Here is a 12,795-nt window from a genome sequence, read left to right on the forward strand (position 1 = left end):
TCTGTCCCTTTCTGTCTCCAGTGCTCTTCTCCCTCCCCACAGACCAGGCCCTGTTTTTCCCTATGAAATCAGGAGTGAGTTATGTCTTAGTTCAGACACTGAGACCAGAGTACAGAACTCTGCCAAGGGCTGTGCAACTCTCAAGGGAATTTGCTGCCCCCTTCCCCCATGCCGAGATAAGTATTTGTCAAGAGCTGGAGGTAAACATTTCTAACGCAAACAATGAGAAAAGGAGATGTGCGGACACTCTTGGGCTCCTGGACTGTCTGTACCCCTGAGACGGCCGGGGCACAGACGGCAGCATCAGCTACGTACCCGCAGATGTGCGGGCACAGATGGGCACACACTGAAATGCACACAACACCCGTGGCCGGGGCCTTCCGTTTAAGCGCTGGAGGCCGTGCTTTATGAATGAAAGAAAATGACAGGAATGAAATGCAGGATGGCATTAGTGAATCTGCATTAATTACCCAAAGGCTTTAGGTAACTAATTACAGCAGAAATCTGTAGAGCTTTTAGGACTAGAATAGCATCTACTCAGTTAACTGGTCTCAGCCAAAGCTCTTTAAGAGATGAAGGGACTTTTAACACATATATGTTCAATTGTGTCTCTTTATAAACATTTACAACAATGGAACAATGAGATAGTATATTCTCTAAGAAGGAACAGGCTTCCCTGGTGGCTCAGATGGAAAGAGTCTGCCTGCAATGTGGGAAACCTGGGTTAAATCCCTGGCTCAGGCAGATCCCCTGGAGGAGGGCATGGCAACCCACTGCAGTATTCTTGCCTGGAGAATTCCATGAATGGAGGAGCCTAGCAGGCTATAGTCCACGGGGTTGCAAAGAGTTGGACGTGACTGAACTGAACCAAACATTGAAAAGCTATAATCTCAAATAACATAATATCACACTGTTTAAACAAAGATGATACTAAGTCCAAAATCTCGCATAAATAACTTTAACTTAGCTTTATGTTGCCTAGGATTAAACCAGGTTGGGAAAATGCAGAAGCACTGCAGAAACACGCTACAATCCCCAGGCCCTGTGTGGCAGGCCCCTCTCCAGGCACTTCGTACGTTCTCTTGGTCAGTTTCCACAGTAACCTTATGAGATCCTATGAGGAAGGGACCACCACCATCCTAATTTCCCAAAGGGTATCAGGAACGTGACTGCAGCTGCAGTTTGGAAATAACAAGTGGCAGAGCCAGGATCTGACTCTTGGCCTCTGGCTCTAGAAGGCAATTTCTCACTCCCGCCTACTATTCTAGACGTTTCTTTAAAAGAACTTTTTAAACTCACAGGAATCAGCAACTCAGCATGTTTGATCTTTCAGCCTAATTTAATACTGTATAATTTATCACTGTACTGTCATCTCGTTTGGAAAAATGATTGGGCTAAATACCAAATAAAGCTACAATTTTTGCTCTTTGTTTCTAAAAAGAGAGGAAAAAGGGCTATTTCCACTGGGTCTGCTGCTTTCTGTGCACTCTCTGCTTTGGTGGAAATGTTCCATCGCTTACATCATAACTGGTTGCTATGGAGATGACTGATTTTAAAAATTAGAGATATTTATTCAAATAAAAAATAAAAGAAGCAGAACTGTTTAGAAACAAAGGATCTTGCTATCATATAAATGTCCCTGCAAATGAAAAAGGAAAGCCGAAAAAACTGAAGAAAAAAAATTCTAAGGTGGCATCACAACCTCTCTGAAGTAAGATTGAACCTCAGAGTAAGTTCACCTGGTGGAAACAACCCAAGCCAGCTCCAATGTTTGTTTCCTGCTCTTCCAGGACACTTGTGGATGACTGTGTGATATGCATTTCCAACTCCAAAGGAAGCTTATCCACCAGCCCTGCCAATCAGCTTTGAACTGGTTCCTGAGTAATGCTTTCAGGGTGAAGCTCTTCCTTATAAATGACTATCAAACAGCAGATACTCCCAATTCATTTTGCAAATGCTGAAAATCCCACACAAACATATAAACAAGTGGAGGAAGCTGCTGGACAAAGTGAAAACCCCGCTAATCTAATTTATAGCTTGGCTATCAGTTATCACAAGACAAGTACTATTAACCAAGAAATTCAACAGAACCTAAAATCATTTAAAACTTTCAGGTTAAGCCACACTTGCAGAAATTAAACTTTCTACATTTCTAAATTTTATCTTTCGGTTATTCAAATACTTTCCCAGGATTTGCACATTTACCCGGGAAAGGACCCCGCTGCTTCAAGAGCACTCTTGGGGAACAGAATGATGGAGCAGACAAAGATGGTCAGTTGCAGGGTTTTCCTCGCCATGTGCAGCAGAAAGTGCTCAGCTGACCAAGACTGAAGTGTGAGCTGACAAGTGAACAGAAAGACCAGGAAAGAGGAAGCAGCGTCTGTGACCACAAGACCGCGGTAATCTGTGCCTACTTCATGTTCAAATCGCTGTTCGAACATGCCAAGGCACCAGCGCGAGGCACTTCATCACAAAACACACAGGCTGGAGCTATCTTTCTTTCTCTCTTAACGCTTCTAGCTGCTCATGGTAAGACTGAAAGAATGAAGAAATACAAAGGACTATTGGAAAAATGTGAAAAGTAAAAAATGGTGTCCGTTTTTGAAAGAGAAGTCATTTTCTCATTTTAAAGTAAACTGCAATTAACTATTGAGATTAAGAGGTTTTCTAACTTAGAAGACTGAAAATTGAGCACCTTAAGGTTTTGCAACAGATGGTAGAAAAATTAACCACAAATGCTTAAACTGAATGACTAAAGTGTTTCTTGGGCTTTAAAATGATTCCAAACTATACTAGGGAAAAAAGCACTGGCTTGATAAAGCTATGTTTGGTGCTTGGATGATGCAAAATAAAAACCGCTCACATCGAAGGAACTTAAGCTCATGTGAAGGAACTGATGGGGCGTGGGAAGTGAAGGACTTGATGTCAAACCTAGACAACATGTGTAATTGAAACTCATTTTATCAAGTGATCTTCCTAGGTTAGGTGAGATTCTGCTCAAATCCTGCACAAATGTGGACAAAACTATCACCAAGTTAGGATAAGGAAGCTTGTTTCCTTCTGAAGTGTCCATCTCCAAACAGTCATGTCTGTTTCCCATTATAATCAATATCTTGTTTGTACTGATGTCAATTTGGACAAGAGAATAGAAGAAAAATCAGGGTTTACTCACCACGAGGAGTCCCTGTGACACCACATTCCACTCTACAAAGGAAGTGAGAGTGCTCCTCCCTTCGGTCTGATTTACGAGAAAGAAAGAGAGAGAGAGAACGTTGTAATGTTGCTACGCTACTGAGAGCGCCAAGGTGAGGAGGAGGAGGGGACGACGAGACCTGCGGTGGGAAGACCCTCTAACGAGACCCTGCTCTCTACAAATGAGCATGGAGGCCCGGCCTGGGAGGGGAATGACGGCCGGCCGTGATCCTCGGAGAAGTGGCGTGAGCATGCCAGGGGCAGCACAAATCACTCAGGTCGGAATTAAGGCTTATGTCTGAAAAGAGGGAAAATCTCATGTGTGTGTGTGTTTGTGTGTGAAGTTCATTTCAGGGAGAACTACCTTGGAGGAGGTAAGGCAGGGGGAGGAAACCCAACGGGTTAAGAAACGCTCGAGCATCTGAAATTCTTAATTCTTCAGGAGATGAGAGAGATTTTTATGGGGTAAGTTACCACTGCCTTAAAAACAGAAAGGTACTTGAAGCTTCCTAAGAGATATGCTTAAAACCAGGGTGAGAAATCAGTAAAATTTACTTGCATGTATTTTATTTGCTCTAATAGTAAAAGAAAAATACTCTAGCATTTACTACTTAAACCTCACCTACACTTATTGCTGTCTAAAATATCACAGCAAAGTTTTCAAAACCATCAGTTCTTGGCATCAGATAGTATCATTTTTCTCTACAACTTCGCTCACCTTCTAACTCAAGTAAGACTGAGGATTCTAAAACACAAAATGAAGTCACAGCTTGGAGGAGGAAAAAGGATACATAAAAATGCCAGGTAAATTAGAAATACACATACAACTGTTATTATTTATTTATTCTTTAAGTTCAGAAAAATAACACTGGGCACCTCTTTAGCATAAAGCACATTATGCTACATTTAGCAAATGTAGCTACTGTACAGCGGTCTACTTCTCTAAAAACAAAATGCTTTCATTCTTTCAAGAAACAAAGATATCTCATAAAACCAAACTTAATTCCCATTTTCATCTCATCATTTAAAGAATTACCTTAATTCAAGAATTTTCTCAAATGTTTTTCCAAAATTATACTACCCTATCTGAGAAAGAGGGAAGAAATACATAAATCAGTAGGCTTTTAGAGAACCTGCATGCGTTTATTATAACCTACAACAAAGTATGTAAGGGCAAAGATTTTTCAAGATTGTTAATTCGTTAGCAATAATTTTCACCTAGTTATTCCTGAAATTGCTAAGGGTGGGTGTAAACGTTTTATGGAAGCAGTGCACCCTTTGCAGATAACGTGCATACAACTACAGAGTCAAGAAAAGTTACCCTGCCAACATCTCAAAATAAAAAAATATTTTCACAGGGTCAGAGGCTGGCAAAGTGCCCATCAGTGGAGCAGCCACAATACAGGCCGGCCTCCTTAAGGGCTCCTGAGTGGCCTCAGCCTGAAGGAAAAGCAGCGAGTCGGCTTTGTGTCAGGGCCGATTAAACCCCCAAGCCAAATCCTGTGGCCAGTTTACGGAAGATTCACAAGTGGGTTCAAAGAGTCCATTCTAAAGCAGAAAACCTGGGAGACTGTCAGCTTCCACAGGCCCCACAAACACCGTGCCAGGCGTGACTGAACGTACAGGAGGTGAGAGCGCCGACCCCACTGCTGAAAGGAGGGCTGTGCCAGCCCTCGGCCACTGTCGGATGCCGACAACACGGCACCAGGGCCTGCAAACTGGTGCTGCGTTCATGCCAGCACTTAACCACTTTGACAAATATCCTTTCTCCTCGCTCCCCAATTTTCTGGGTATAATTTCTAAGAATAAGAGACTAGGAAGACAATAACTTTGTTTGTTTTGGGCTGCAGCTAGAGGCAGGCGGAATTTTAGTTCCCTGACCGGGGACCAAACCTGAGCCCCTGTGCTGGAAGCATGGGGTCTTACCCACTGGACTACCAGGAAGTCCCTAACTTGTTTTTTTAACAGAAAGGAAACTAACACAAAAAAATACAATTGACCTCTTTGCTGATCTTTTCCATTTCTTCTTATCTCTTCGAAAAAATTAAGTCAGACTGAAGGAAAGAGCACTTTTTGCTTGCTGAAAAAGATGGAAGATGATTCAGCCACAGGAAAGAAAAGTCAAATAATCCTGAACAGAACAGAATGTTCGAAGAGAAAGAAGGCGAAACTTGTCTGATCAATAATTTTGTAAAAGAGAAAACATATTCATATACTCCTAAAATATCTGAAAGGTTTTAGACTTAGTATTAACAATAGTTTTAGTAATACAATTTTTTACATTATATTTTAAGTTTCAAATATTTCAAGTTAGGTGCTTTAAAAAATAATGCTCAGAAGACTTTGCTTTCTAAATTGCTCAAAGAAAATATGGACTGCAGCCCATGTTACCGTCAGCAAAGTACTCCATTCTGATAAAGCACACTTACGGCGCTGAGACAGGGAGGCAGGGTCTTCGTATCTGTACGATCTGCCTATGCTCACGGAGTGCTTAGAAGTGCGGACGTTCTGTTATTCCATTTTAACTGCGCTTCACGTTATATACACATATGTAACTGACGGCATAAAATGTAATTTTTCAGAGGAGCCAAACTGCAGGAACAGCAAGAATCCTCTGCCCAGGAAAACTGAACGGCGCCTTGCAGCAGGGTGACGGGCTGCCCTCTAGTGTCGGCCTGGCTGCAAGAGCGTGAAAACAGAACAGACCTGAATGCTGCTTTAAAATGTCACTCAGATTAATTTAGATTAAAAAGTATTTTAGAGAAATATATGAAAGTTATCATCTTTATTTTATAGGCTAAAAAAAAAATCTGAAAAGGTCTAGAAAAGGTTGGCTCCAGGGACTATCGACCCACTGAAGCCACCAGGAGCAGAGGGCTGAAGGCATCCTGGCTCTCTCCAACAGCTCTCCCGGTTTCCAGAACAAACACCAAAGGGCTTCCGTAGGCGACCTTGGTGCCTTGCTCCCTCAGGGGACACAGACACAGTTTAGATGCCTCTGCCACAGCAAGAACTCGGCTCTTCAAATAAGAGCCGCAAAACAGGGGCCCTTGGGAACACGGCAAATCCCCTTCGTCACTCACCCCGTGAACATCCACTGAGGGCTTGAGAGACCCCAGGAGTCCCTACAGAAGGACAGGGTCTTTAGGTTACACAGCCTTTTGACCCTTTACCTCATCATGCCAACAGCCACACAGAACACGCTTAAAGACAGCTAGAGCAGGAACTTGCCTCACACTGCTGAGCCGAGAATAACTTAGAGGGAGAATAACCCAGCTCACGGAGCAGACATCAAAAGCTACATATGGCATGAGTTATCCTATGTTAGGCAGCCTCACCTGGCTTTACCCAACTTTCCATGTGTTCATCCTTGTTACGCAATCACACATGAAGACTTCTGTTTAGTAATGTCTTACCAGATTTTTTTTTTCCTGGTGTTCTGAAAAGGTAACTGAAATAACCATGACTTTATTGAGCTCCCAAAAGTGATAAAGAAATAGGGATAGTATAGAAGGTGAGGCTTTGTGAATGTTACAGATATCTTCCAAAAAGGTTTCCTGGTATGAATAGGCCTTCTTAAAAATTCTTCCAAAGGCATAAAGCAAGTACTTGAATAACTTAAAGTTGATGGTAAATTCCTAAAAAAGATTTCCCCATTTGATTAATTGTACTTAATAAAATATAAAACATAATTCTTTCATTCTCGAAGCAGAGTAAGAAGACAAGAGTATAAAGCATTACATATAACAACGATGTGATCTTAACCCTTGTAATTGTTTTATTCCATGCTATCTTGCAAATGAGTTTTTACTCTTATCATAATATCTTGATAAATAAATTCTTCTAATTTATATTGGAGGGATTAGTGGAAACAGTGTCAGACTTTATTTTTGGGGGCTCCAAAATCACTGCAGCCATGAAATTACAAGATGCTTACTCCTTGGAAGGAAAGTTATGACCAACCTAGATAGCATATTCAAAAGCAGAGACATTACTTTGCCAACAAAGGTCCGTCTAGGCAAGGCTATGGTTTTCCCAGTGGTCATGTATGGATGTGAGAGTTGGACTGTGAAGAAAGCTGAGCGCCGAAGAATTGATGCTTTTAAACTGTGGTATTGGAGAAGACTCTTAGAGTCCCTTGGACTGCAAGGAGATCCAACCAGTCCATTCTAAAGGAGATCAGCCCTGGTGTTCTTTGGAAGGAATGATGCTAAAGCTGAAACTCCAGTACTTTGGCCACCTCACGCGAAGAGTTGATTCACTGGAAAAGACTCTGATGCTGGGAGGGATTGGGGGCAGGAGGAGAAGGGGACGACAGAGGATGAGATGGCTGGATGGCATCACCAACTCGATGGAAGTTGGTGATGGACAGGGAGGCCTGGTGTGTTGCAATTCATGGGGTCGCAAGGAGTTGGACACAACTGACCAACTGAGCTGAACTGAACTGAAAACTGATTAAGGCTCATTTTGAAAAAGGCTGAATGTCATTCGGTACTTACTAAATACCAAGTACACACTCATTTACTAAAAGAGAAACTTCTAGGACTTTAGTCTTTGAAAAGAAAGCAACAGATAATTCTGGATATATTGTATATTAAACTTAGTTTCTGTGGTTATTGATAATAATGTTATTAACTATACATTTAATATACCCATGGAAGAGTCACCTACTTCATAGCTAAGTTTCACATATTATTGTCCACTTCAGTATTCTGACACTTTTTGGAATGAAATGTATTTAAAAAAGTGATGCAGTGTTAGAAACGCAACTTGGGCAACTGTGCTAAGAACTGTAATAATGTTACAGAGAGGGACTACATAGAGGCATGGAGATACAAGTACGGAGGAAAAAGCTGTAAAATCCCATCTCTAACCTCAAGACCAGTAAAGCATCACGAGTCACGTAAGCTTTACATTTTCATCTTCCTGTTCCCAGTTTCGGAAGAGAAGGAAAGAATGAAACTAGTATCTGTTCCTGTCACTACGCTGGGTATTCTTTTTACATCTCTCAACCTTTGCAGTAAAAGATGCCGGCACTAAATATCCCCTTTCTGAGGATGGGGACACAGGCTGAGAGAAGTCAAGTAATGGCTCCTGAGTCATCAGTTCCTCAATGCTGGGCCAGGCTGTCTGATTCTTCCCACCAGGACAATGTCTTTCAGGGTTTTCCCCTCTCACAAATCAGAGGGTGTCTCACCCGTAAGCAGGTAAGGCTTGCCAGACCACGAAGACAGTGGCTCTCAAATGAGATGGAGGAGGAGCCTGCAGCGGGAGTTCCGTAGGAGCTACTGATGCTACCCGCCCCTCCACGTCCCAGCCTAGAACCTGCTCCTCACTTTATACAGAATGATGCCCAAGAGGCTGGGGACGTGAAGAAAATAAAAGTACAGGCTGAGCAGCACAGTGGCCATGTGGTCGGGCCTGGCCCTCAGCGCTGGGCCCTTTCTATACTTCCCCGGTGGCTCAGATGGTAAAGAATCTGCCTGCAGTGCCGGAGATCTGGGTTCAATCCCTGGTTAGAGATCCCCTGGAGAAGGGAAAGGGTACCCACGCCAGTATTCTGGCCTGGAGAATTCCATGGACAGAAGAGCCTGGCAGTTCATAGGACTGCTAAGAGTTGGAGACTACTGAGCAACTAAACACACACACACACAAACACACACACAGACACACACACACACACACACACACAGACACAGACACACACACAAACACACAGACACACACACAGACACACACACACACACACAATCTGCATTATTAACATTTGTCGCCTAGCCAAAACAAAGTTCTGGTTCAGAACCATTTGGGGAAAAAAAAAGTACAAATAAAAAGTAGAAATATTATATAAGCATATTATATAATATTCACTACAAAGATAAACAGCATTAGTTGATGTGTTAAGGGCCAAAGTATGAAAGAAACTTAATGAATTATTCCTATTCTAAAAAAAATCTATCCAAGTTGATTATTAAGCACAAGTAGCAAAAATAATTTAAACCTTTACAATAGTTCATCATCTTAAACTTACCTTAGGCCATAGCAAGGCAGAGTGAAGAGCCTGAATAGGGCCAGGAAGACTCTGACGGGAAGCAGGGTGAACACATAGAGAAACGCGTCCAGGCACAGAAAGATTCCAAAAACCATGAGCTGGATTGTAAAAGGAGAGAGGAACATAAAAGACAGAATGCAAAACAAATTGTTCTTTAAAATATTGTAGATGAAAATTTCAAACAGTCAAGGAATTTCTAAACTTGGTAGCAAATTCATTTCTCATAACTTAGCTATGGGAATAACAAGCTAACAGTTCTCCTTGTCGAAAATGAGCCATATTCTAATAAAAGATTCCTTTTCAAAATGCAAGCTTGTAGTTCTTCTTCTGGAGCCTTTGGTTTATCATCTACACAAGTCAATTATTCAAAAGACAAGTCACCCTCAACCACAACTATGCGACATCTGACGTAGCTCTCTGGGTACCTCCTCAAGCTGCAGAGATGCTATAGAAAACCTTTCAGATGAAACTTAAACTCTAACTTTAAAGTAAAGATATTACTTATTTTAATACAATTTTAGGTACACTTGAACTTGCTGTGCAAAGAAGTTATTATTTCTCACTGGAGGAGTAGCTGTTAATGTCTGCACCTCTTCTTTCTTGTGTGCTTGTCACATCCTTCCTGTTTCCGGTGATACTGTACACTTTCATCTGTTACATTTAGGACTATATTTCTTGCTCTCCACACTTCATGGCAAACAAGGGAAAAAGTGGAAGCAGTGGCAGATTCTATTTTCTTGGGCTACAAAATCACTGCAGATTGTGACTACAGGCATGAAATCAAAAGACGCTTGCTCCTTGGAAGAAAAGCTATGACAAACCTAGACAGTGTATTAAAAAGCAGAGACTCTGCTTATGATAAAGGTCCATATAGTCAAAGCTGTGGTTTTTCCAGTAGTTATGTATGGATGTGAGAGTTGGACCATAAAGAAGCCTGACTGTTAAAGAACTTATGCTTTCGAATTGTGGTGCTGGAGAAGACTCTTGAGAGTCCCTTGGCCTGCAAAGAGACCAAATCAGTCAAACCTAAAGAAAATCAACCCTGAATATTCATTAGAAGGACTGAAGCTGAAGCTCCAATACTTTGGCCACCTGATGAGAAAAGCGGACTCACTGGAAAAGACCCTGACGCTGAGGCAAAAGGAGAAGGGAGTGGCAGAGGATGAGATGTTGTTTCGACAGCATCACCGACTCAATGGACATGAATCTGAGCAAACTGCGGGAGACAGTGGAGAACAGAGAAGCCTGGAGTGTTGCAGTCCACTGGGTCGCAAAGAGTTGGACATGAGTTAGCGACTAAACGACAGTATTTCACAGAGGGAGGGTAGAATCTTGTGATGCCTTAGCAAATAGCCACACCCAGGCTGCTAACCTGTACTATTTCAAGAGGGGTGACTTTCTGTACATTTGACACACAGACATGGTATGATGTACACACCCTCACACACAACACTCCATGTATTCTTAGTCAATAAACTGACCTCCAGAAACGTACTAAGTAGCTAACATGCACACCGTTACTGGAAGAGCTGCAATACGTTCCCCACAATTCATATGCTGAGGGCCTGACCACAGCCCTCCCTCCCCACATCTCAGAATGTGGCTGTATTTGGAGTGGGGGCTCTTTAAAGAGGGAATCAAGTTAAAATGAGGTCGTGAGGATGGCCCTTATCCAGCATGACTGGTGCGTCCCTGTAGGAGCTGTTAGTAGGCAGACACACACAGGGAAGATGATATGGCACGGATCAGACGGAGTACACAAGCAAGGGGAGAGGCCTCAGAAGACACCAACTGTGATGACCCTTCCATCCTGGGTCTTCTGACCAGACTGAAATCGTCTCTTAAAGAATCAGACTTTCTGTTAGAGAACAGTCATCCTTCTTAGGCTTAGAGAAACTTGTTTTAGCATTGCTTCTCATCTATGGCAAGCAACAGTAACAAAAGTCTAAGGGTCTTCCCATCCCATTTTAAATCAGCCCAGGAAGCAAAAATATCCCCACCCCTGCACGCTCAGCATCTAGGGACCACCGGAGCTATCGCGACACCAGATCACAGTGTGAAAATGGAAGGAAGCAAGCGGCTGTGATCAAAGACACTTCGACTGGGGGCCAGGAAAGAACCCAGCTATGCCTTTCAGGGTTCAGAAATGTACCAAGCGACTCCACTCCTGTACCTACTGCTCAGGCGTTAGGTCTGTTCACAAAGCACAGCATTCTTTTAAATCCTTTGCAAACGATAATGAGAAAATGTCCTTAAAAGACAATAAACAAGATGTGACCCTGAGAACAGTTACCCTTGAGGGAGGGAGAGGAATCCCTGGGCGACCTGATGGGCACTCCAGGGCGTCTGGTTTAATCTACCTGGTGACCCAGGTGTCTGGGTGGCTGTGGCAAGAGGGACTCCCATGTCCTTGGGCCTCTGGGCGTGCGGCATTGAGTGCTGATTGCTTCATCCCTGTCAGCTCCTGAGCTGCTGAGTTTCGGCCCTGCTCGGCACACCAGGAAGCCACAGTTTTGGCGGCTGGACCCTGGCCTAGGGCTGCACGTTGGAGTGCAGGAGCTGGCCTGCGCGCTGCGGCTGTCTACCCCCGAGCCCCGCAGGTTTGAAGCCGTGTGAGCGCAGCAAAAGATCTCAGGCCCAGTTTTTGCTAGGTATAGAAGGCAGCGTGCTTTGGCATCTTGATAAAATGTTGTAGACTGTTGTGGTTGCTTAGTCACTCAGTCGTATCTGACTCTTCGCGACCCTATGGGCGGTAGCCTGCCAGGCTCCTCTGTCCGTGGGATTTCACAGGCAACAGTACTGGAGTGGATTGCCATTTCCTTCTCCAGCGGATCTCCCCGACCCAGGGACTGAACCTGAGTCTTCACTGCAGGCAGATTCTTTACCCTTGAGTCACCACGGAAGCCCACCTTGATAAAACAGACAAGGATTATGATTTACTTTTCATTGGCATCAAATAACCACAAGGCAGTCACGGAGTCTGAAGCAATGGCTGATGAAATTGTCCCTAAAATGTGCAAGGTGTTAACTACAAACCAGAGAGACTGGTGTCATATGCCACCCTCTGTCTCCCTTCTGAGAAACAAAAATCTCCTTTAAATGTCACTGGAAAGGTCAAAATGAATACAGTGGGGTGGCTAAAATCAAAGCAGCATGATGCTGCTGGAATCCATCTCGACCGTGGGTGCACACCCGTCTAACCAGGTGGTAGTCACATCACGGTGAGCCTGGGTCCCTGTCTCTAGCTCGCCCTGTCCCCATTTCTCTCCTACTCCAGTTCCATGCACCCACCCCCGCACCACTTTACCCATCTTGCAGAAGGTGATAAATTATGTATGTCTAAGTTATAACTATCTCTTGCCTTAGCTGTGTCTGAGCTTTACGGGGTGGTGGAGGGGGAAGCATTATAAACATGTCATCTCTCTGAACCAGCAATTATATGAATTTTTTAAAAAAAGTGAAGTCGCTCAGTCGTGTCCAACTCTTTGCGACCCCATGGACTTGTAGCCTACCAGGCTCCTCCGTCCATGGGATTTTCCAGGCAAGAGTAC

The 12,795-nt window shown here is 43.4% G+C and overlaps 1 protein-coding gene across 1 annotated transcript in view; it reads right to left on the reverse strand.

Annotated features, from left to right (window-relative positions):
- TAPT1 (transmembrane anterior posterior transformation 1) overlaps positions 1-12,795 on the reverse strand; it is a 62,843-nt gene that overhangs the window by 24,577 nt on the left and 25,471 nt on the right. The window contains exon 3 of the mRNA XM_069594764.1: positions 9,224-9,342. Within this exon, the coding sequence (XP_069450865.1) occupies positions 9,224-9,342 (119 nt within the window). The remainder of the gene's footprint in view (positions 1-9,223; positions 9,343-12,795) is intronic.

Source organism: Ovis canadensis, chromosome 6 (assembly GCF_042477335.2).
Source record: "Ovis canadensis isolate MfBH-ARS-UI-01 breed Bighorn chromosome 6, ARS-UI_OviCan_v2, whole genome shotgun sequence".
NCBI lineage: Eukaryota > Metazoa > Chordata > Mammalia > Artiodactyla > Bovidae > Ovis > Ovis canadensis.